Source organism: Penicillium waksmanii (assembly GCF_028829765.1).
Source record: "Penicillium waksmanii strain IBT 27052 chromosome Unknown utg000004l:1.0-5674109.0:1.0-5678898.0, whole genome shotgun sequence".
Classification (NCBI taxonomy): domain Eukaryota; kingdom Fungi; phylum Ascomycota; class Eurotiomycetes; order Eurotiales; family Aspergillaceae; genus Penicillium; species Penicillium waksmanii.
In genome coordinates this window covers 5,273,452-5,293,475 of record NW_026643251.1, presented here as the reverse complement: position 1 = coordinate 5,293,475, position 20,024 = coordinate 5,273,452, and the positions used below count along the sequence as shown (strand labels likewise).

Here is a 20,024-nt window from a genome sequence, read left to right as displayed (position 1 = left end):
TTTTACTTTATAGCTGGTCTACTAATAACTTGAATAAACTATAGTCAGTACTCTCTCCACCAAGTAGTGTCTACCACGTAGTAAAACTAGGTCAGAAGGAGAACTTGAACGTCGAACATTGTACTTTTAAAGACTGGGTATCAAGATCTATACTCTGCTCTATACTTTTAGTTCCGCCAGATCCGAATCGCCTTGTCCTTGCCTCCGCTACCAACCTTCTGTCCATCCGGGCTCCAGTCCACTGCAAACACCTCATCCTTATGGCCCGGCAAATCCATAGCCAGCTTGCCGGTGCGGACATCCCACACCTTCAGGGTGGTATCCTTGGAGGACGAGACCAGCATCCGAGAGTCGGCCGAGAAACAGCACTGGTAAACAGCACCGACGTGACCGCGGAGGGTAGTGATAAACCTGCGAATCGTGTAAGTAGAGAAAATAGGTAGAAAAGATAAAAAGAGAAGAAAACTGACTTTCCATCCCGTCCATTCCAAATCTTGACGTGGTTATCAAATCCAGCAGACGCGATATACGCCATATCAGGGGAGAAAGTGACATAGTTAACCTCCTTCTGGTGACCAAGCAGTCGAGCGACGGGCTTGTTCGAGCTAGACGGCTCCCACAAATACATGGTGAAATCATCACTAGCCGAGACCAATCGCTCAACAATCGTCCCATTGACAGTAGCGGCCTGTTCAAACCGCTTCCGCGCAGCAGCCACCTTCTCCCCATCATCCGTAGGAACCTTACCGGTGTGATCATGGTACGCGGTGCGCAGGGCAAAATCCGTCGACAAAGCCAAATGATTCACGCGATGCGCATGGGCCGACAAAGTCTGAATAAGAGATCCATCCTTCGGGTTCCAAATCTTAATCGTCTTATCATGGGAGGCAGTATAAATCAACCCGGTACCACCCCAGCGCACACAAGTAACAGACCCCTTATGACCGGTCAAAACGGTATCAATGCGCTTGGAAACAACATCCCACACACGCACGGTCGCATCCTTCGATGCAGACACCAATCGCGGACGACCGGTCTCTTGAATATGATACGGTTCCCAAGCCAGACTGGTGATCCACTTCGCATGACCCTTCAACGGACCACCGAGTGCCTGGCCTTTCTTCGCATCCCACAGCCGCACCGAATTATCCATGCTACCCGTCGCGATCATGGCTCCGTTCGGCGAATACGCCACCGCCAACACCCAGCTTGTGTGGCCCTTGAGTGTGTGGAGGGGTGTACCCGTATCGCAGTCCCAGACACGCGCGGTCGAGTCACCGCTTCCAGAGACCATTGTCGAGGAAGAGACGGGCGAGAAGGAGGTTGCAAGGATGGCTTCGCCATGGCCGGCAATGGAGGCGGCGCAGCGGGAGACGGCCTTGACACGGAAAACGGCTTGCGGAGTGTAGTATAGCGAGACGGTATCTTCGGTGGTTTTGATCCCAGGTTGGAGGAGGGAGTGGTAGAGATCGGCGAGGATGTCGATGGTTTGGCCTTCTTTGTCGGATTGGTATGTGAATCGGTATGGGACGCGGTCGTCATCATCCTGCTATGGTGTGAGTGGACATGCGATGGGGTGGACATGCCATGGGCTGAGTGACTTACATTGCCTTGTAATGTGTTGAGAAGTGTCTCGAGGTTCTTGGTATTGGCGTCGGCCACGGGCACTGAGACTGCGGGACCTGTTGGATTGCCTGTCGCCTGGTCGAAGAATTGGACACGGACGCTGCCCAGATCGGAGGGGATGCGATCAATCTCTTGTTGCTCGCGGGTCTTGTCGGCCTGAGCAACTCTTTGGCGTTTGCTGGGCGGGGGGAGAAGAGTCGCCATGATTGAATTGAAGTGGTGGTGAAGTGACTGGAGGGACTGGATGGACCAGCTGCGGTTACTTTTTACTTTTCGAAGAAATTTTGATGGCTTATCAGCTTATCGCGGACCCACCAGTTGGTGCGGGTCCATAGGAGTACAGCGGGGAGTATAACTATGGGATGGTGTAGGATATGGGTGAACACCGAAAACTAAAGGTCATTCATATTTATTTTATGGATTAGATGATTGGTAACTAGAAAAAGGGGGCCCTTCTCATTTAAATTGGCTGCAATTGCATTTAATAGCTTCAAGTTGCCTTATTCAATTCCTCGGCCACTAACTACCATCCACATTCCAAGCTTAGCATCCATGAATCTCCATCTCTACTAGTAAATTTGCCGCTTATTTCACTCAGGATCGGGGCTCTCTCGTCCTCAGTCTCATCGGGAGTCCACCCTTGATTCCCTGTGAAGAAATGAGCTAAGCCTTCTATTGCATCCATAGGAAAAGGAAAAAATTGACACATACCATATTCAAAGCTGCGAGTGGCTCATAAGGCCGAGAAGTGTCTTGCAGGATGACATCGAAGCGTTGCAATATTGCAGTCGTGATTGCAATTCCCTCGTAGGTGGCCAGTGCACGACCAAGACAACTTCGAGGTCCAGCATTCCACGAATGATATTCTATAATATCACTGATCAGCCACGCCAAAAATCGTTCAACTCGCTCACGACTCACTGAAAGGACCATGGGATATGCTTTCCCCATTCTCTTTAAACCATCTCGATGGGTTGAAGACAGCGGCATCCTCTCCCCATACCTGTGGCATGCGAGAAATGACATAATTTTGGTAGCTCACGATATCCCCCCTATGGGAAATGTGTCTAGTAGATGAGGTCCCATGATAGATCAAGTTCAAAACTTACTTTTTGACACGTCTCGGAGGCATATTCAATTCTGGAACTGCCGGAAGGATATCATCGTCTGCTGCCTCCATCTGGCCAGCAGGAGATACCGTATTGAGGCGCGCATTCTCGTCCCACATTGCATTCATGAATTGCAGCTTCTGTTCAACAGAAATATTAGAAACTTAGCTCGGAGCTATCTGTCTACCAATAAATACTCAAACTCACCGGGGTATCACCATAACCGAGGAAGCTAGTTGCAAAACCATGGTCTTCAACCTCCGTTCTGATTTTGTTGAGGGCATCGAGATGCTTGTTGTCGTCGTGATGGATTTCTTTCATGAGCCACGAGATAGTGTAGGCAGTTGTGTCCCCTGGCTTGGTCAGAAAGATAACGAAATAATCGAGGGCTCATCTCCACTTACGGCCTGCTGAGAGAAAAGCAAATACCATGCCACCGAGCGTATATCGATCTTGAGTCGACTGTATGAAGAGGTCTAAGAGATCAACGCCGGCATTGGGGTCAGGCTTGTAACCAGAGTTCATCGCGTCAAGGCGCCTCTGAATTAGACCATCTATCTGTTCGTAGAAGAGACCGACGGCGTGTTGGCTGATCTTATCCTCGCCGGACAACCTTTCGTTGAATTTCCACAGAGGGTCACGTCGCCTTCGGTCGAATACTAACAATCAGATCATCAGCGTTCAAGAAACATTCTAGTTCTATCGGATAAGGCGTAAACATACAGTAGAGAGCATTATCGAAAGCCTCAACATATACCGGCTTCGATGCGAGGGACTTCGGATCTTCAGATAGAATTTCCAAAGCCATCTTCTCTTCGTGAAATGCAACCTGAAGGAATAGACAGAACATGAGGCGGCCCATTAGTTCTTGAAAGTCGAATTCCTGATTCTCTCTCTCCAGATTAGATAGCAATTTCATCAACATGTCAAGCCAATAGTGAAGCGATCGAGTGATATGTTTCTCAAAATTTGCCTTGCTAAATGCCTTTGTTGCAGCTTTTCGTTGCAGGTGCCACGCGGGGCCATCTGAGATGAAAATGCTGGACCGGTGAAGGCTCTGAAACGCGTTCCGCGTAAATGCCCCGCGAATGTAGTTTTTACTGTTATGCTTTTGAATATGTTCGAGATAGGTTGGATGGTTGATGATATGTAAGCGAAAGAAAGGGATTGTCATCTCATAGGCCGGTCCGTATTGCTGGTAAAGAGAGAACCAAGCCTTGCAGCTGGCAGCACCTCCGGTCTGAAGCTCTTGCACACTTCCTTTGAAAGCTTTGCCCTTGGGACCGGCAATCCATTTTGAGTTGGCGGAAGCAGATGATCGGAAACCTCTGTTACGGTATGTCCAACATATCCCTCACATCATAGTCAGCGTCTGGTGTTGCCAAGGTGCCAGTGTCTATAAGTGTTGCATAGAAACATACATGATGTAAAAATAAGTGCCAGGGATGTCAGAATTTTGGCTGTTGTGATTAGCAGGGGTCCGCGAAATGGCAGAGATTCTGCTAGAAGAAGACCCATGTTGATGGTTGATGAGGTTGGGTCGCTTAATTGTATGTGGATCAGAGTGAAGACGCAAAGGCTGTCGTATTTGGACTTTCATTCTAGCCGTTCAAGACAACATGCCATTCGGTATGCTTTTGATGTTTGTTCTGAATGGAAGTTAGTTCGTTTTTGTCGTAGGCTTGAAATCAACCTAAAGCTTACTGGCGCAGTATTCCACCCCGCCGAAGAGCTCAGTGTGCGGGGTTCGGTCAGTGCTGACCCGAACTTTTCCTCTCTCCGGAATTGTCTTGCCGTGGGTGAAACACTAAATCTCGATCTATCGGAAGGTATTACCTGCGTTGATTTTCGGAAATGGTTTGCCCGGAAACACTCAAAGTTATACAATCTCCACCCCAGGAAACGTCGCCTTTGTCCTCTATCCGGACAATGCAGGGTAACTTCATATCATATCAAATGATCACAGCTACTTGCATCGGATCGCGGATGCATGAACGCTTTGTAGAGAAGGTTTGGGGGCTTGAGAGCTGACCCTTGAGGGGCACCACCAGCGCATGTCGATCCCAGTGCGAAGGCAGTGTCTGGCAAACCCCATCATACTAGTGAAGACATGCCGAGCCAAATTAGGTATACAGAAGCATTTCCGAGTCCCTAATGACGACTTTATGCTGTATCATTAATATGAACTGACCTGCGTCGAGCGCATTTCCAATATGGTTCAACAGAGAGGCCACCAAGGCAACTCGGCCCGGTCTCTGACCATAGCCATGGGTATCTCTCTAGCCGGGTATGTGATAGTCTATCAATCTTCTAGTTATCTGGTACCAGAAGATCAAATGCTGAGAATAAAAGATCCGCCAGTTCTTCTTTATGGTCTAAACACGGGAACCATTGCCTCGACAATGGCTTCCTTAGCGACTTTTCGAACAATGCTTACATCAAGGGTGGCATTGTCTGCAGCTATTACGCTGGATCCTGTATTGGCAGTGCTGGCGCTGGCCGGTCCATGGACAAACTGTCACGCCGCTGGTCGATCCTTCTCGGCTCAGTTGCTTCCATAATTGGGGCCGTGCTACAAGCTACATCTATGAAAGAACTTACACCACCTGAAAATCGAGGGTTTCTCGTCGGATTGAAAGTTTTCATGCACGCTGTCGGTTACTTTCTCGCTGGGTGGATCGGTTACGCTGGTTCATTCGCTCAGGGTGATTTGGAATGGCGGATACGAAAATACCAGTCTTTTTCAATTTGGACAAAGACTCGGAGTAATATAGTTCGAGCTGTACAATTCCAAAGTCACACGTACAAATTATCGTTATAAGACTCTTCATTAAAATTTCTCATATTCTGTGGCAAGTGAATACTAGTAGCTAAAATCAATTAATTCTTCCTGTGCTCACACGCTGCCGAGTACTATCATGATCTTTAGATCTAGACATCTTGCAATATGGGAAAATCCTAGGCAAGTTGTAATAATACTAGTATATATTTATAGAGACCATTGGCATTTTTCACACCCAATTTGAGGAAATATTTACACATAGCCCTGGAGAATATGAGGATCTGTGGGATTAACGCCGAAAATGACAGCTTTTGAGGCCAGAAACGGCTGTCTTTCTACCCGTAGCTTTAGACATCCAGCCGCCCCTTAACCGCCAAATGGTCTTAATGTTGACGCCCGACTTATACAGTTGTCCCTCTCGTTTCCACTAGCGACTAAAGCGATACCGGAAATAGCTCCCCTTTAGCTAAATCTGAGTCCCCTCCAAAGCCTGATCAGGAGAGATATTAGAGTACATTAATCTTTTATTTCCCCTGCACCATCTTGACATCAGTGCAGCATAGGAATGGATCGTCTTCCAGCAATCCAGTCTTAAATTTCCGGTCAAGATGAGCGTAGTCCGCATCATCCAGCATCTTTGCAAAATGCCATATCGACGGATACCACACTAGGGCAACATCCCCCCCAGTGAGAATCTTTGTTTCCCTCTTCCAGTTTTGAGGACCAAGATGTGGTGCCAGAAGCGAAACATATTGCACCGCTACCATATTTCAGTCCGACTGTGCGCCTGAAACCAGCGACGTATCCTTCCAGGTATGCTAGTCTCTTGCCTGAGCAGATTCAGAACCACAACCGGGCCTTGATGGGACGAGCCAAATTCTTGGGTAAAACTTCTGACTGTCACTCCATCCATGTCCTTCTGTGACCCAAGGAGCCGAGAACGTGAGGTCAATGACAGCTTCAGATCATCTGGTGAAAAAGGTGCTTCCAAGTCGCCGGGGTCCTTAGCAGTCCACCCGGAGGGGAGATGAGGCTCTCTAGCAAGAAGTTGTTCAGCCACCACCTCCGGCTTCGGAGCATCATCCGCAACGTTTGCCGTTGGTCGGTGGGGGGGGAGAGGAAAGAAAGGTGGTGGTCTAATTAGTACTGCTCTAAGAGATGCCGAAAGGGCGAGGTCGGGAGAGGTTACAAAACAGCCCTACTAGTATTTGGCACTAAACCTAAGAAGGCAAAACTAACTTGAGATAGTATTAGAGTATTAGAGTATTAGTTCAAGAATTAAAACGGGTTCCCTACCCAGGAATATAACTTTGGAAGCATTAGCAACAATATTTACAGTGATTATTCATGCTATTCAGACTGTTGCGCTCAGCCGATTCTGCCGCATCAAGAGGAGGCGGTGTATGCGGACCCTGGCGCGCTGATCGCCGCTCGCACCGGAGGCGATCATTCGGGTTCATGTGCTTTGAGAGCGTTGAGCTATTGCACAACCCTCTTCAAGTTCGGCTTGTCGTTTCTCGTTCGTCTGGATTTGTGCCCTTTCCAGCCTTGGCGAGTTCGCGTGAGCTGAGTGACCTCGACCCTCACCCCCCACCGGCCAGCTACTCCCCGCAGACACAACACAGCTGGAACTGCCCGATGAAGATTCCACAAACCCAAAATGCCGCCAAATGGGAAGAAAGGGTCGGCGGCAGCTCGCCCGCCGCGCAGAGATGTGCTGGCTTCGCTTCGCATGGCGTCAATGGAAGATATCTCTCGGGGCTCACTACCAGCGGGTGCGTCATACCATTGAGTCCAAACCAACCCTTCTTAGCCCAAGAGAGCAAACGGCTGACACGACCTAGAGATAATGTCGTCAATTATCGAATACCTTGATCCGATAGAACTCGTTCAAGCAGCGAGGTCCTGCAGGCTCCTCCACGAAATGGCGTATGACGACACTCGATGGGTACAAAAGCTAAAGCGAATTGGATGTTGGGACGAGACGGATGCGCGGAAACATGCCGAGACCGTCTTTGGGACCGTGGCTGATTTGGAAACTGCCAAACAAAAGGATATGGCAGAAGAAGTCAGGAGTGCGGTTCCCACCATTGCATTGGAGAAGATTCACCCAGCTACCAGCGTGAATGAATTGTCAGACGGGTTCGACAAGATTGAATTAGGGAAGGTCGCGCCACAAACTGACATGCTGGAGATGGACGATGAGGATCCCGTTCTATCGGTTATAAGGAATGCCAAATCAATTCGAGGAGAGGCTCGCCAGCAGTATGGCAAGATCCATGCTGCCTTGGGGCCTTTTTACTACGACATTGGGACGAATGGACCCTCGACTGAGAACCTGGTTTTCACCAAATACAAAGATCCGCAGGCACAAGCTAAGGTACTATCGCAACTGCTGGCATTTGCGAAATCCGACATGACCAATGGGTGGCAAGAACGAGGAGAACGCCTGGAGAGCACGATCTCTATGTTTGAAACCGCCGCATTGAATGAGTTCCGAAATGGATATGAAACGGGCGATATCGATGGGGTCATGCGGAAGTATGCCAACATTTTGTGGATTCTCAACGGTGGCCAGTCTGCCGTAGAGCTCTTCATACACCATAACCACCTGGTGACACGAAAGTCCGAGCTGGGTACGCTTTCCGACTGCATCGATGGATCGACTGGGGAGGTCAAACTACAGCAGACTCAAGCGTTCTTTACTCGGTTGAGCGTCGGATATAACGAGGAAATTTCCATCATGAACCGGGTATTCCCTCCCGAGCTAGATGTTGCACGACGATTCATGGAGAAAATTGGACAAGACGTCCTATATCCCTTCTTGACAGCTATATTTGACGAACTTCACCGAACTAACATGGAGTCCTATTTGAGGGCAATTTCGATCACCTTCATACAGTGCATGAACTTATCCGAGTCCTTGCTGCCAATCCGCAACTCCGGCGAGAATTTCGACCACTATTTGGACACGGTGGTTGCCAGGATTTATGAACCACACATCGATCTTTACCTAGCAGAAGAGCTCGACTTCTTCCGAAAGCGATCCGAGGCCATTGTAACAGACTGGGATCGTCAACTATCTGAACAAGCAGCTTCAACTGAATCATTCTTGATGTCCAATATCAATCGCCAAGCCGATAAGCGGGATTTCCTGACTTCATTCAAGAAAGTGATCATGATGCCTGTCAATATTCTACCCAGTTTTTCGAAAACCACCGAAGAACCCAAATCCGATTCCGAAGAGAATGGTAATATCACAGCGCCAAAGAGTCCCAATCGATTTTCCACAATTTCATCACCCACACCGATGCCGGTAGAAGAAGTCCCAACCACAGAACTCGCAGCCAAGGCAGCCATCATGAAGTCGAAGATGGAGGGTATTCGATCTTTGTTTAGTATCGAGATTGCATTGGGTCTCGTCCACTCGGCTAAGTCGAGTCTGGAGAGAGCCGCGCAGTTTGTACGACTTGGCGGGGAATTCGGTGCAGCCGCGAAGCGGCAATGTCAAGCAATCTTTGTGGCACTGCTGCGTATATTGGGTCATAGCCATGTGATTATTGGATTTGACAAGGCTGTGGATCATTTGTCCAATTATAGACCACGTGAACACGAGGAGCGTGATCAATCAGGAGTCGAGCCCTTGGTGACCTTTCTGGAGTTGGTCAACGTGGGTGATCTGATCCTGCAGATGGTAGATGTATTCTATGAGCAGGAATTGATCGGTACGAGTCTCACTGATCGTAATGACTTCTTGGATCCAGCGAACAAGGAGAAGAAGCGGTTTGAACAGATGTTGGACGAGCGGGTAGCGGCTGGGCTCAACAAGGGTATTGATGTCTTGATGGAGGAAGTGGACTACATTCTTGCTACGCGGCAAATGGCCACAGATTTCAACCCTGGTGTCTCCTCGGACCCTCACCGACAGACTATGGACATCAGTATCAGTCCGGCGGCCTCATCTATTGTGGACGTGGTTTCTTCACACACGCAGATGCTGGTGGGAAGTACCGACAAGAGCACATTGGATGTCTTCAACCAGGAAGTTGGATTGCGCCTGTTCACGGCTTTGTGCAAGCATATCAAGCGGCAACGGATCAGCGTCGAGGGTTCTTTGAAGCTCATCAGGTATGTTTCAAATGATCTCAGCCTATTCTTAGTCCATCGCCTTGCTAATCCGTTTCTAGCGACATGAATCACTATTTCAAGTTCGTTCAGACCTTGCGGAACACTGAACTCCTGCTCTATTTCAAGGCATTCCGGGAGCTTGCCCAAATCTACCTGATCGATCCATCCGACGCGAAAGAACTGGCAACCGTCATCGCTGACGCCGACCGTTTTTACGGGATATGGCGCGTGGAAGAAGTGTACGAGTTTGCGGAACGCCGGGCCGACTGGTACCAGGTAAAGCGTGATGTGGAACGAGCTATGTATGGCATTGGCTGCAGTGTTATGTAACATACTACGACTTGCACAAATGAATGTATAGACAGCAGCATATATTTATCACTGCAGCCCTGGAGGAAACTAGACCAAGGAATACAAACCTCGGAGCCGTGGCTACCAACTACTGGGTCATATTACTGTGTCTCTATAAAATATAGTCGCTAGGAAGGAGAGCCCTTGAAATCTCTCGGGCTGATAATTAAAGGAACCCCCATGCCCAGCAAAAGACGACCTCCTGATTCTGCCTAACCACTATCTTTGATTTTCCACTGCTGCGTTGTTGCTCCGACTCATCCGCAAGGTCGCATTTAGCCGCCGTAGTCCCTGACGTCAACGGCGGCTAGTGGAACGCGGGTGCTCCACCTTGAAACGATCACCAACCCTCCCGAACCAACAATCGGCCCGGAGAAGGGCAAAAGTCAGACAGGTGCAGATGCAGAGCTGAAAGCCTGATGTCTATTCGCCAGTCTCGTCGATATGCCCCGTATTCTTCAGCAACAGGGCCAGGGCCAGGGCCGGCCGCAGAATCGATTGGTGATGCCGATCCCACCCCATCTTCAAACACCATGTACCTCTGGATCTACAGGTTCCATGGTTTCCACAATCGCCCGGAGAGAATCTATGTTTTCGATGGTACCTTGGATGTCCATGGCGTGCATTTCCTAGCCAGGCCCCGACGACGGCTCGATTCCGGATATGTAACCTGACACTCATTCGCTTTGAAACTCGACAAAGACCCTTTCTTTCACCCTGTTATATCCTTTCCATCTCCTAATCACCAGACAGTATGCAGTGAACAAACTGCTACAGATACGCTCGAAATTCCCCACGAAGAAACGACATTCCATCGGTCAGCGCCGCAACGATGCCCGCCTTATTTCGCGCGCTGTCATTCTGGCTTCTTCTGGTAACCATCGCCAGCTTGACGCCGGCCGTAGACGCCCAAGATACAGTCTACATCACAGCCAAGACTACAGTTGACGCAGTGAAAACCGTCTACGCGACACCCACTGTCCCAACTCCTGCATCCTACACCTCAGTTGATGACTTCAAGGATACGGTGTTGAAGGTCACCAACGAGTATCGCCGTACACACGATGCCTCTCCCTTGGTATGGAATGAGACATTAACGGAATATGCCCAGAAATGGGCAGAGAGCTGTATTTGGAAACACTCCGTACGTATACGTGAAAGAGTTATCGGAAGAGAACAAATCACATCCTAACAGCCGCGATATAGGACGGACCGTATGGCGAAAACCTAGCTTTCGGATATTCGAATGCATCGGCGGCCGTAGAGGCATGGGGTGATGAGCGCACGATGTACGATTTCGATAAACCCACCGGTTTTACGGAAGCGACGGGCCATTTTACGCAGCTTGTGTGGAAAACTACGACCGAGGTGGGATGTGCTGCTATCAACTGTGGCTTGTCCCGCAAAAAGAACGGAAAGCGAGACAAGATCGAGGATAGCGATGAGAGTGATGGCGATGAGAGCCATCTAGTTGCCAGAGAGCCGGACGGCAGTACGCGAGCGCAGGGGTGGTATGTCGTGTGCGAATATACACCTGCAGGCAACGTGGTCGGGAAGCACGACAAATACTTCAGGCTGAATGTGAAGCAGGGTAGCTCATCGCAAACAAGTTCGGCTACAACCGCTACCTCGACGAGGCAGCCGACTGTGGGCGCGTCTATGAGATTTGCGACGGAGTCGCAGCTTTTCTTGGCGATATTGTCGCTAGTCACAGTGGCTGTTGGTATGAGTTTATATACATGACGCAAAGAGCCGAGACAGTCTTTGCAAAGACGAGATGGATATTATTTCAAAAAATATCTAATCACCAAGCCCACTGATCGACCGTCGCCTTCGAAGATACCAACAAACTGGGGGTTTGAGGTCCACCCATACCAACATCGCCCTCGCTACTCTCGAAGGACACACAATTGATGGGGTAGGGGTATTGGTACTGGGATATTGGCGATGGGACCAGCTCGCCAGTTTGAAGCGAGAAAAGCTGGACTTTTCGCTCGTCCGAGGCTGAGATAAATGGACGTGTTAAAAAGATCATAACAAGAGAAGATGGGGCGGGGGGCTAGATACCACTAGCTAGAAGACCCAATTCGGGGCTCACATCGAAGTCGGAGATTATCTCGGGGGAGTAGTCTGGGAATGTTATGTATGGGCGTGTGGAGGTGTGCGAGGGTGAAGTCGGCTTTGGCTTGCGTTGAAGACCATTCGGTGCAAATCGGATATCAAACATTTGAAGCTGAGACGCAGTTAGAATTTATTCAAAATATTGAATCCAAAAAAAAGGAATTTCCATTGTGAAAAGTCTTACTGAGTTGTACCCCGAGGCCAAGATTCGGTACGGATCGACCTTGCGGATTTTTGTAACCGAGTGCGGGTACTGCAATCGCGCTGCGCTACCTCCGCTACGGAGATCATGTAGAAATATGGTGGAGTTGCGCATTCCAGATGCGATAACATCTGGATTGAGCCACTCTACTGAGCTGACGCTGGCATGGGATGAGTTGCCGTGTTCGCGGAATCCTTGTTGGTCACCATGTTTTCGGGAATGGCTATCATTGGGAAATGGCTTTTGTGAAACTGTCCAATGGCTACCGAAGCCTTCGAGTGTATGCAGGCCGTTTGATGTCCCGATGGCGAAGAGGGCTTTATCTCCGATTGGGCAGGCGGCGGAGCACCATAATGAGGGAGTTGTTCGGATGCGGATGGGATGAGAAACTGCAGTTCAATCAGCTTTGGGTGTCAGGGTTAATTTTATCGAAGCTATGGACTTACAAAAAGAGGGCCATTGATAATCTCCTTGGTCGTCTGGCCCAGGGAGCATTCGCGGAGAGAGAAATGAGTCGCCTTCCGGGCCGCTATCCATCGTGGCCCTGATAGATGTTAGTTGAGCCAGGGATGGACGCGGAATTCTTGCCATACAAAAGATAGCCCGTATGGCTTAATGAGATCGACGATAGCTAAGCCATGGTGAGCAATTGACGTGGCAGTTGACGTGTTTCCATTGCAGAAAGTCCCATACTCGATATGCCTCCTTTAGGAGTACTCGTTCCATCGTGCGATTGTATGTCCATCGTTCTTCCTCAAAATCTGGGAAGCAGACCCTTTTTGCAATTAGAAAGAGCATCTGATTATGAGGGGTACAATGAGACTTACGATACCGAGGACTCACCGCCGCGATGACCACCTGTTTAAGAGAAGGAGTTACAAAATTGGAAACACCCAGTTTAACCTAGTAGCAATACTCACTTGCGATTAGAATCCCAGATCGCGGGTTTCGCAAAACCTGTCGGATTGAATAATCTGGCCAAGGCTCGAATCGGTGCAACGTTTTCCGGTGGAATTGGCTAACGTAGATATGAGCTTGCTTTTCTTGTTGATGAGCAGGCGGGAGGAGACGAGAGCCAATTTCTCTCTCGTTGTTGATTAGTGGATGGTTTAGAAAGCGAGACTTGCGGACTTTCTCCTTCGCTATTCGCTGGTTCAGCTGAACGCGTTTGTGGTGTTTCTGTGGGTATTAATACTGAGCCTCTCGCTCGAGGCAGAGGTGAGCTCACCACTTGGTCATTGCGCTTCCTCTTGACAGAATCCTTGGAGTACTGTGCCCCTGGTGAGGCGACATGATTGGCCTGGATCTGGAAATACTTCTTTTTCTCGGCATCTGTCGACAACTGGTTAGTCGGAATAGAGATGGTTTCATTGACGCAGCCACTGTACGATACAGTGGACGAGGCGACCAAAAGCACTGACCGTAGTAGAAACCCGGAATATCTCGGTTCATCTCTGCCTAGCGAGGTATCTCTTTTGTCAGGCAGATCTTTGAACCATGAACCGCGATCCGCGATCCGTGATCCGCGGGCGATGAACGACAGTGACGTTGGCAGCGATTAGTCATGTTTCTGCCTGAGGCGTAAAGATATGCGCCTGCCCTAAATGGAAGTATACTTACATTCACACTGGGCCGCACCTTCCTCGCTACTCTCTCTACCTACAGTCACTCCGGTCACCTGAAGTCACCTGGCAACACTCCCTGGAACTGCCTGCCTGGAGATCTACCATTCCACCACTCCTTCTACCTCTTCAACCGTTTTCCCACCTTTCACCCACCCTCTCACCTACACTCACCTTCGTCTCTCAGACATCCCTTCTATTTCATTTCACCTTAAATTCAACCACTTTATTCGGATCAATATTCTTGTTCGGAATATTGAATACAATGGAGCACCATTCCGAATCCACCAATGTCTCTCTCACAAGCGATCCCCAGGATGCCATAGCTCGGGAAAAGCAGATCGCTGGTCGATCCAGAGACGCGGACGCAGCAAGTCTCGACCTTTTGATACAAGAACTCGAGTTACAGGACGGGGGAGAAAAGGAGCCAGATGTTCTAAGCATCTATACTGGAACCGAAACCTTCAAAGATGATGATACTACAGCCCCATGCCCATTCGACACCGATCCTGAGCACGGCCTGACAGATGCCGAAGTGCTGGCCGCACGTCGTAAGCACGGCTGGAACCGCATGAAAGAGCAAAAAAAGCGGCACCTTCTCAAATTTCTTGGCTTATTTGTGGGACCCGTTCAGTTTGTCATGGAGGTTGCAGCCATCTTGGCCGCCGGACTTCAAGACTGGATCGACTTCGGTGTCATCTTGGGTCTCCTGTTATTGAACGCGTGTGTCGGATTCATCCAAGAATATCATGCCGGGAACATTGTCGACAGCCTGAAAGAAACACTCGCTCTGAAAGCCACCGTCATTCGAAATGGACACAAGTTCGAGATCAGGGCCGAGGAAGTCGTGCCCGGTGATGTGATATTGGTCGATGATGTAAGTTTGCTCATTCTATTCACAGCATTAGATAACTTACTGACCGATTACTACTCAGGGTACAATTGTTGCCGGAGATGGGTTTATCGTTTCCCCCGCTGCTCATTTGCAGATCGACCAATCCTCTATCACGGGGGAATCGCTTGCGGTGGATAAAACTACCGGAGACAAAGTCTGGGCATCTTCGGCAGTCAAGCGTGGAGAGGCTGCTTTGGTTGTTACCAGGACAGGAGACAAGACCTTCGTGGGAAAGGCGGCCGGGTTGGTGACCCAGGCCAATGGCGTGGGACACTTCACTCTGGTTCTTAATGGAATCAGCATGGTGCTTTTGATTCTCGTCTGTCTTACCTTGTTCATTGTCTGGGTCTCAGCATACTATCGGTCGGATCCCATTATCGACATTTTGGAATATACTCTAGCCATCACCATCGTTGGAGTTCCGGTTGGCCTCCCAGCAGTCGTCACGACCACTATGGCTGTCGGGGCATCCTATTTAGCAAAGAAGTCTGCCATTGTTCAGAAGCTGTCGGCCATCGAGTCCTTAGCAGGTGTTCAGATTTTATGCTCCGACAAGACCGGTACTCTCACTCGCAATCGACTGAAATTGGGTGATCCCTTCACGGGCCCGGGAATCACCAGTGACGAGCTCATGGTGACAGCTTGCCTCGCTGCCACCCGCAAAAAGACTGGCATCGACGCCATCGATCGCGTGTTCATCAAGAGTCTGAGGAAGTACCCGCTTGCGAAGAAACTCCTGCCAACATTCCACGTGCTGGAATTCCATCCATTTGATCCTGTCGCAAAGAAGGTGACTGCAGTTGTTGAATCTCAGGAGGGCGAAAAGATGATATGTGTCAAAGGAGCCCCAATTCAGGTTCTACAAACAGTCAAAGAGAACCATCATATTCCTGAAAATGTCGAGTCTGCTTACCTCGCCAAAGTTGCGGAGTTTGCAACTCGTGGATTTCGAGCACTCGGGGTTGCTCGCAAACGTGGATCCGAGCCATGGGAGATTCTCGGCATTATGCCTTGTTATGACCCCCCTCGTCATGACACTGCAAACACTATTCGAGAGGCCAAGAGACTGGGTCTTCAGATCAAAATGCTGACAGGCGATGCCGTGGGAATCGCAAAAGAAACAGCGCGACAGCTTGGTCTTGGCACCAATATTTACAATGCAGAACGCCTCGGAGTCACCGGCGCGGGCGAGATGTCCGGTTCGGAGGTCAATGACTTTGTTGAAAACGCCGATGGATTCGCGGAGGTCTATCCTCAGCACAAATTTAGTGTTGTCCAGATTCTCCAAAGCAGAGGATACCTAGTGGCCATGACTGGTGATGGTGTCAATGATGCACCATCCCTGAAGCAGGCCGACACGGGTATTGCTGTCGAAGGTGCCTCGGACGCTGCTCGATCTGCCGCCGATATCGTATTTGTGGCTCCAGGTCTTTCTGCAATCATCGATGCACTGAAAACATCCCGTCAAATCTTTCATCGCATGTACGCATATGTGATCTATCGCATAGCGCTGTCTCAACATTTGATGTGGTTCTTCGGGTTGTGGATCGTGATCAGGAACGAAGTGCTGGATCTGCGCCTGGTGGTTCTGCTAGCCATATTCGCCGACATTGCTACACTGGCTATCGCATATGACAATGCCCCGTACGCCCCTGAACCTGTCAAATGGAACCAACCGAAATTGTGGGGCATTGCCGTAATCCTAGGAGGGGTTTTGGCTGCGGGATCCTGGACTGCGTTCGGCACCATGATCGTTCGTGGCGAGGATGGAGGTGTTGTTCAGAACTATGGAGCTCGTGATCCAGTTCTGTTTCTCGAGATTGCACTCACACAGAACTGGCTGATTTTCATCACGCGGCTCCACGGCAGTTTCTGGGACTGGAGAAGCAGACCATCAATCCAGTTATTGGGTGCTGTGCTAGCAGTCGACATCGCCGCCACGTTGATGGTTATATTCGGCGCTTTTGTCAACAAAAACACACACGTGGTTACCGTCGTTCGCGTGTACATCTTCTCCCTCGGTGTGACTCTCATATGCAGCCTGGTGTATACCACTCTACAGAAATCAGAAACGTTTGACAATCTCATGCACGGTCGCCTGCCAGGGGGCCGACGCCGAGAGAGGTCTTGGGAGGATTTCATGGTATCATTGCAACGAGTTTCTTCGCAGCACGAGGAGAAGGAAAAGGCGCCATGAAGGTCGGGATTGAAGGGTAATTATCGCTTTATCATTATTCTGTAGTCGACAAACCACCACTTAAGTTTGACATGCTTAGTTCGATCAATTAAGTTCAATTCAACGTTACACTCAAGGGCTACTAGTAAGCTGACATGGCTTGAATATACTATAATAGCTAAGCCACTGGCAGTATTCTCTCGACCAGACACCAGAACTTGCCCCCATGCCCACTAATCATACTAGTTTCACTCGATTTGTCTAATCAGTTCTGTATCACAATGTCCTCGGAACTCTAGCAGTTCTATAGATATGAAATATCGTCTAACTTTATCCTAGAATGAACAATAATCTTGCTCCTCAGCTTCGCTTTCACAGCTCGCGGGACATATTTCTATAGGGGTTATTTGGATCCTTCTCTTCCTCCTCCGCGGACTGGATGGTTTTTCGCACTTTGCAGGGGCTCCCAACTGCCACCGAGAAGGGAGGAATATCCTTTGTCACAACAGATCCAGCGCCAATCGTGCAGCCCTCACCGATCGTCACACCGGGAAGGATGACTACACTTCCACCTATCCAGCAGTCATTTCCAATGATGATCGGGTGTCCATACTCGACGAATTTACGTCTGGACAACACGCTAGTCTCATGGGTTGCAGAGTATATGCCCACGTCACTAGCGATCTGGACGCGATCACCAATAATCACCAACGAGGTGTCAAGGATCGTCATGCTGCTCCCGTCAGAATACTTGTATGGATTTCATGGCTCGGATATGCAGATGTAGTTAGCACTCACTTCCAATTGATGAAACAGTCCCGCCCAATGACGACATTGCAGCCATAATCCGGGCGAAAAGGCGGCTCAACAAAGGTCCCTTCGCCAACGCGACCGACAAGTTTCTGAAGCAACTCGAATCGAACCTCTTGGATTTTCTCCGCTGGCACACTCCGTGGATCTAAATTGTTGTAGTCGTTGGTCAGGATGCGACAGCGATGTCGCGCCTCCACAAGGCGGGGTAGAGTTGGGTTGTACCTTGGTCAAGTTAGCCGAGTATGTCTGCCTAATAATTCCAGAGACATAGCACATATAAAAGGGATGGGGTTGGAGCATATTGGCCCTATTCCTGCAGATCAAAGAGTAGAGTAACGCACAGCATGCCAGATATCATCTTCTCGTAGTCGTCGCACATGGGGACCCCGGACAGGTCCCGGGCGATGGAGATCATGTCTTCGCGCTTCTCGGTGGAAGCCATTATGCAGGGAGGACGAGGTCGGGAAAATTTGAAAGGGTAGACACGATATCTGGGGTATTGAAGCGACTGGTGACTCTGGGGGGCAATGTTGATGCAGGTGAAGTCGGAGAAATGGTGGGCCAAGGAAATGGCGGGTCCAAGCCAGTCCGGATCGGAGACTAAGTCCGTAACTAGGGGAAGCACAGGAAGCATGATTCTTCTTAGAACATAATCATTTAGTTGCATTGTCATGTTTTTTGTACAGAAGGATCGATTATGATAAGATAGAAAGAAATGCAGATCCACTCCGAACCCCGATCTCACAAACATGGATGTGTGTCCAGGTGACGCCGGTAATAAACCCCGAAAACAAAAACGAATTGAAACGAACCCGGTAAATGCAAATGTCGCTTAATGAACCAGCAACTAAAATGACCGGTCATTGTATGACGGACACTTTGACGTCTCTTCGGTCACTGTAAGTGTTGAGGTAGAGTGAACAGCAGTCTCATCGGTACCGGCAGAATGTACCAAAGTAACCCCGATGTTTTCTTCCTCTTTCGCTTCAGTACACTCGACTTCTTCCTTGTGAAGTTGCTGTTGTCTCTTGTACATTCTCCAAAACACTAAACTTCCGTGGATCTGAGTTGCGGAAAAGGCAATGTGTAGGAGTGGCGTGGCCACCTTGAAGGCGATCTGCCAGCGATCCCAAAGACTGCCAAATAGCCACATGGCCACGACTGTCTCGCAAAATGTACCTGTGGCCGTCGAGAAGCATGAGAAAATGAAGACTTTGCTGAGAAAATGGTGGCGATTGGGATAGACCCGGTAGAGAATGATTGCGATATGAGGGAAAAATTCAGACACGATGTCGAAAGCACCTAACGTTAAAAGCAACAACAGTCAGCACTTTGCCCGGCATGATATTGTGACCAAGGAACGACATACCCCAGACTGTGCACAGAATGAATTCAATGTCAGCATCTGGCTCCCGATCTAGCTTCAGGCTGATCGCAATGGCGGATTGTCCGATGAGAATTGTACCAATGTGGTGCATCACAGCGACGGGAGACAGTTTGGCGCGGTAGATCAGTTCGAATATGTACATGCCGATGAGGCTTTGGGCCACGATAATCAGCACATCGCCCATGGTAACAATGGAGCCAGGAGCAAATGGCGTATTAAATGTTGACTCAAGGAAAGTGACATTGATGAACGGGTGAACCGCAAGAATGAGGATGAGAAGTTTGGTGGCACCAGCAATATGGTGGTTTACGAAGCCGCGACGATTGACTTCGTTCAGGTCGGTGTAGGTTGATCCATAAATCCATTTGATCAAGAATCCCTCCAAAATGTACCAGCGTATTAAAAAGAATACCACCAACGCAATGGAAATGATGAGCCCAGAGAATGGTGCCAGGATAGAGATGGGCTCCAAGGGTTTGTTCGTAATTGGCGGTTGGTAACGAGCAAAGAGAGACATGATTGCGAAAAGATTTTTGTTTCAATGTGTGAAATGTGAAAGATTGAAACGCGAGAAGGTGAGTGATGAATCTGAATGAATGAATGAATGAATCGAAGAAAGTAGTCAAGTGAAATCACATAACGAGAGGTGTGGGAAGAAAGAGAGAAATAGAGGGCCACAACAAAGTTGACAACCGCACGAAATTGTAGACAGCCTCGTGGAAAGAACAAGATCTGCTCTACAATATGAGAAAGAAGAAAGTCAGTCGAAGTGGATTTTCAGGGGAGAGAATCCGTTTTCTTAAGGAAGCAAA

General features: G+C 49.2%; 9 protein-coding genes across 9 annotated transcripts; 4 read left to right on the top strand and 5 right to left on the bottom strand.

Moving 5' to 3' along the window:
* Nucleotides 1–167: 167 nt before the first annotated feature.
* On the bottom strand, nucleotides 168–1,830 carry N7481_004809 (WD40 repeat domain-containing protein; the record flags this gene model as incomplete). Its single annotated transcript, XM_057264028.1, has 3 exons — nucleotides 168–411; nucleotides 471–1,549; nucleotides 1,606–1,830. The coding sequence occupies 3 exons, from the start codon at nucleotides 1,828–1,830 to the stop codon at nucleotides 168–170; spliced, it is 1,548 nt and encodes a 515-aa protein (XP_057125689.1).
* A 706-nt stretch (nucleotides 1,831–2,536) lies between these two features.
* Nucleotides 2,537–4,253, bottom strand: N7481_004808 (uncharacterized protein; the record flags this gene model as incomplete). The annotated part of the gene is made up of 6 exons (XM_057264027.1): nucleotides 2,537–2,678; nucleotides 2,736–2,875; nucleotides 2,943–3,088; nucleotides 3,140–3,394; nucleotides 3,459–4,061; nucleotides 4,157–4,253. The coding sequence occupies 6 exons, from the start codon at nucleotides 4,251–4,253 to the stop codon at nucleotides 2,537–2,539; spliced, it is 1,383 nt and encodes a 460-aa protein (XP_057125688.1).
* A 695-nt stretch (nucleotides 4,254–4,948) lies between these two features.
* On the top strand, nucleotides 4,949–5,296 carry N7481_004807 (uncharacterized protein; the record flags this gene model as incomplete). The annotated part of the gene is made up of 2 exons (XM_057264026.1): nucleotides 4,949–5,022; nucleotides 5,050–5,296. 2 exons carry the CDS (start codon nucleotides 4,949–4,951, stop codon nucleotides 5,294–5,296), a joined length of 321 nt encoding a protein of 106 aa, XP_057125687.1.
* A 1,881-nt stretch (nucleotides 5,297–7,177) lies between these two features.
* N7481_004806 (exocyst complex component Sec10 family protein) lies at nucleotides 7,178–9,975 on the top strand (the record flags this gene model as incomplete). The annotated part of the gene is made up of 3 exons (XM_057264025.1): nucleotides 7,178–7,292; nucleotides 7,362–9,645; nucleotides 9,705–9,975. 3 exons carry the CDS (start codon nucleotides 7,178–7,180, stop codon nucleotides 9,973–9,975), a joined length of 2,670 nt encoding a protein of 889 aa, XP_057125686.1.
* An 853-nt stretch (nucleotides 9,976–10,828) lies between these two features.
* On the top strand, nucleotides 10,829–11,739 carry N7481_004805 (putative extracellular SCP domain protein Pry1; the record flags this gene model as incomplete). The annotated part of the gene is made up of 2 exons (XM_057264024.1): nucleotides 10,829–11,140; nucleotides 11,203–11,739. The coding sequence occupies 2 exons, from the start codon at nucleotides 10,829–10,831 to the stop codon at nucleotides 11,737–11,739; spliced, it is 849 nt and encodes a 282-aa protein (XP_057125685.1).
* A 61-nt stretch (nucleotides 11,740–11,800) lies between these two features.
* N7481_004804 (uncharacterized protein) lies at nucleotides 11,801–13,771 on the bottom strand (the record flags this gene model as incomplete). Its single annotated transcript, XM_057264023.1, has 10 exons — nucleotides 11,801–12,000; nucleotides 12,064–12,229; nucleotides 12,302–12,708; nucleotides 12,766–12,863; nucleotides 12,913–12,950; nucleotides 13,013–13,094; nucleotides 13,147–13,177; nucleotides 13,240–13,498; nucleotides 13,548–13,651; nucleotides 13,741–13,771. 10 exons carry the CDS (start codon nucleotides 13,769–13,771, stop codon nucleotides 11,801–11,803), a joined length of 1,416 nt encoding a protein of 471 aa, XP_057125684.1.
* Nucleotides 13,772–14,206: 435 nt separating this feature from the next.
* On the top strand, nucleotides 14,207–17,033 carry N7481_004803 (plasma-membrane proton-efflux P-type ATPase; the record flags this gene model as incomplete). Its single annotated transcript, XM_057264022.1, has 2 exons — nucleotides 14,207–14,818; nucleotides 14,877–17,033. 2 exons carry the CDS (start codon nucleotides 14,207–14,209, stop codon nucleotides 17,031–17,033), a joined length of 2,769 nt encoding a protein of 922 aa, XP_057125683.1.
* A 351-nt stretch (nucleotides 17,034–17,384) lies between these two features.
* Nucleotides 17,385–18,267, bottom strand: N7481_004802 (sugar O-acetyltransferase; the record flags this gene model as incomplete). The annotated part of the gene is made up of 3 exons (XM_057264021.1): nucleotides 17,385–17,745; nucleotides 17,811–18,047; nucleotides 18,167–18,267. 3 exons carry the CDS (start codon nucleotides 18,265–18,267, stop codon nucleotides 17,385–17,387), a joined length of 699 nt encoding a protein of 232 aa, XP_057125682.1.
* Nucleotides 18,268–18,672: 405 nt separating this feature from the next.
* N7481_004801 (uncharacterized protein) lies at nucleotides 18,673–19,729 on the bottom strand (the record flags this gene model as incomplete). Its single annotated transcript, XM_057264020.1, has 2 exons — nucleotides 18,673–19,127; nucleotides 19,195–19,729. 2 exons carry the CDS (start codon nucleotides 19,727–19,729, stop codon nucleotides 18,673–18,675), a joined length of 990 nt encoding a protein of 329 aa, XP_057125681.1.
* Nucleotides 19,730–20,024: the final 295 nt, after the last annotated feature.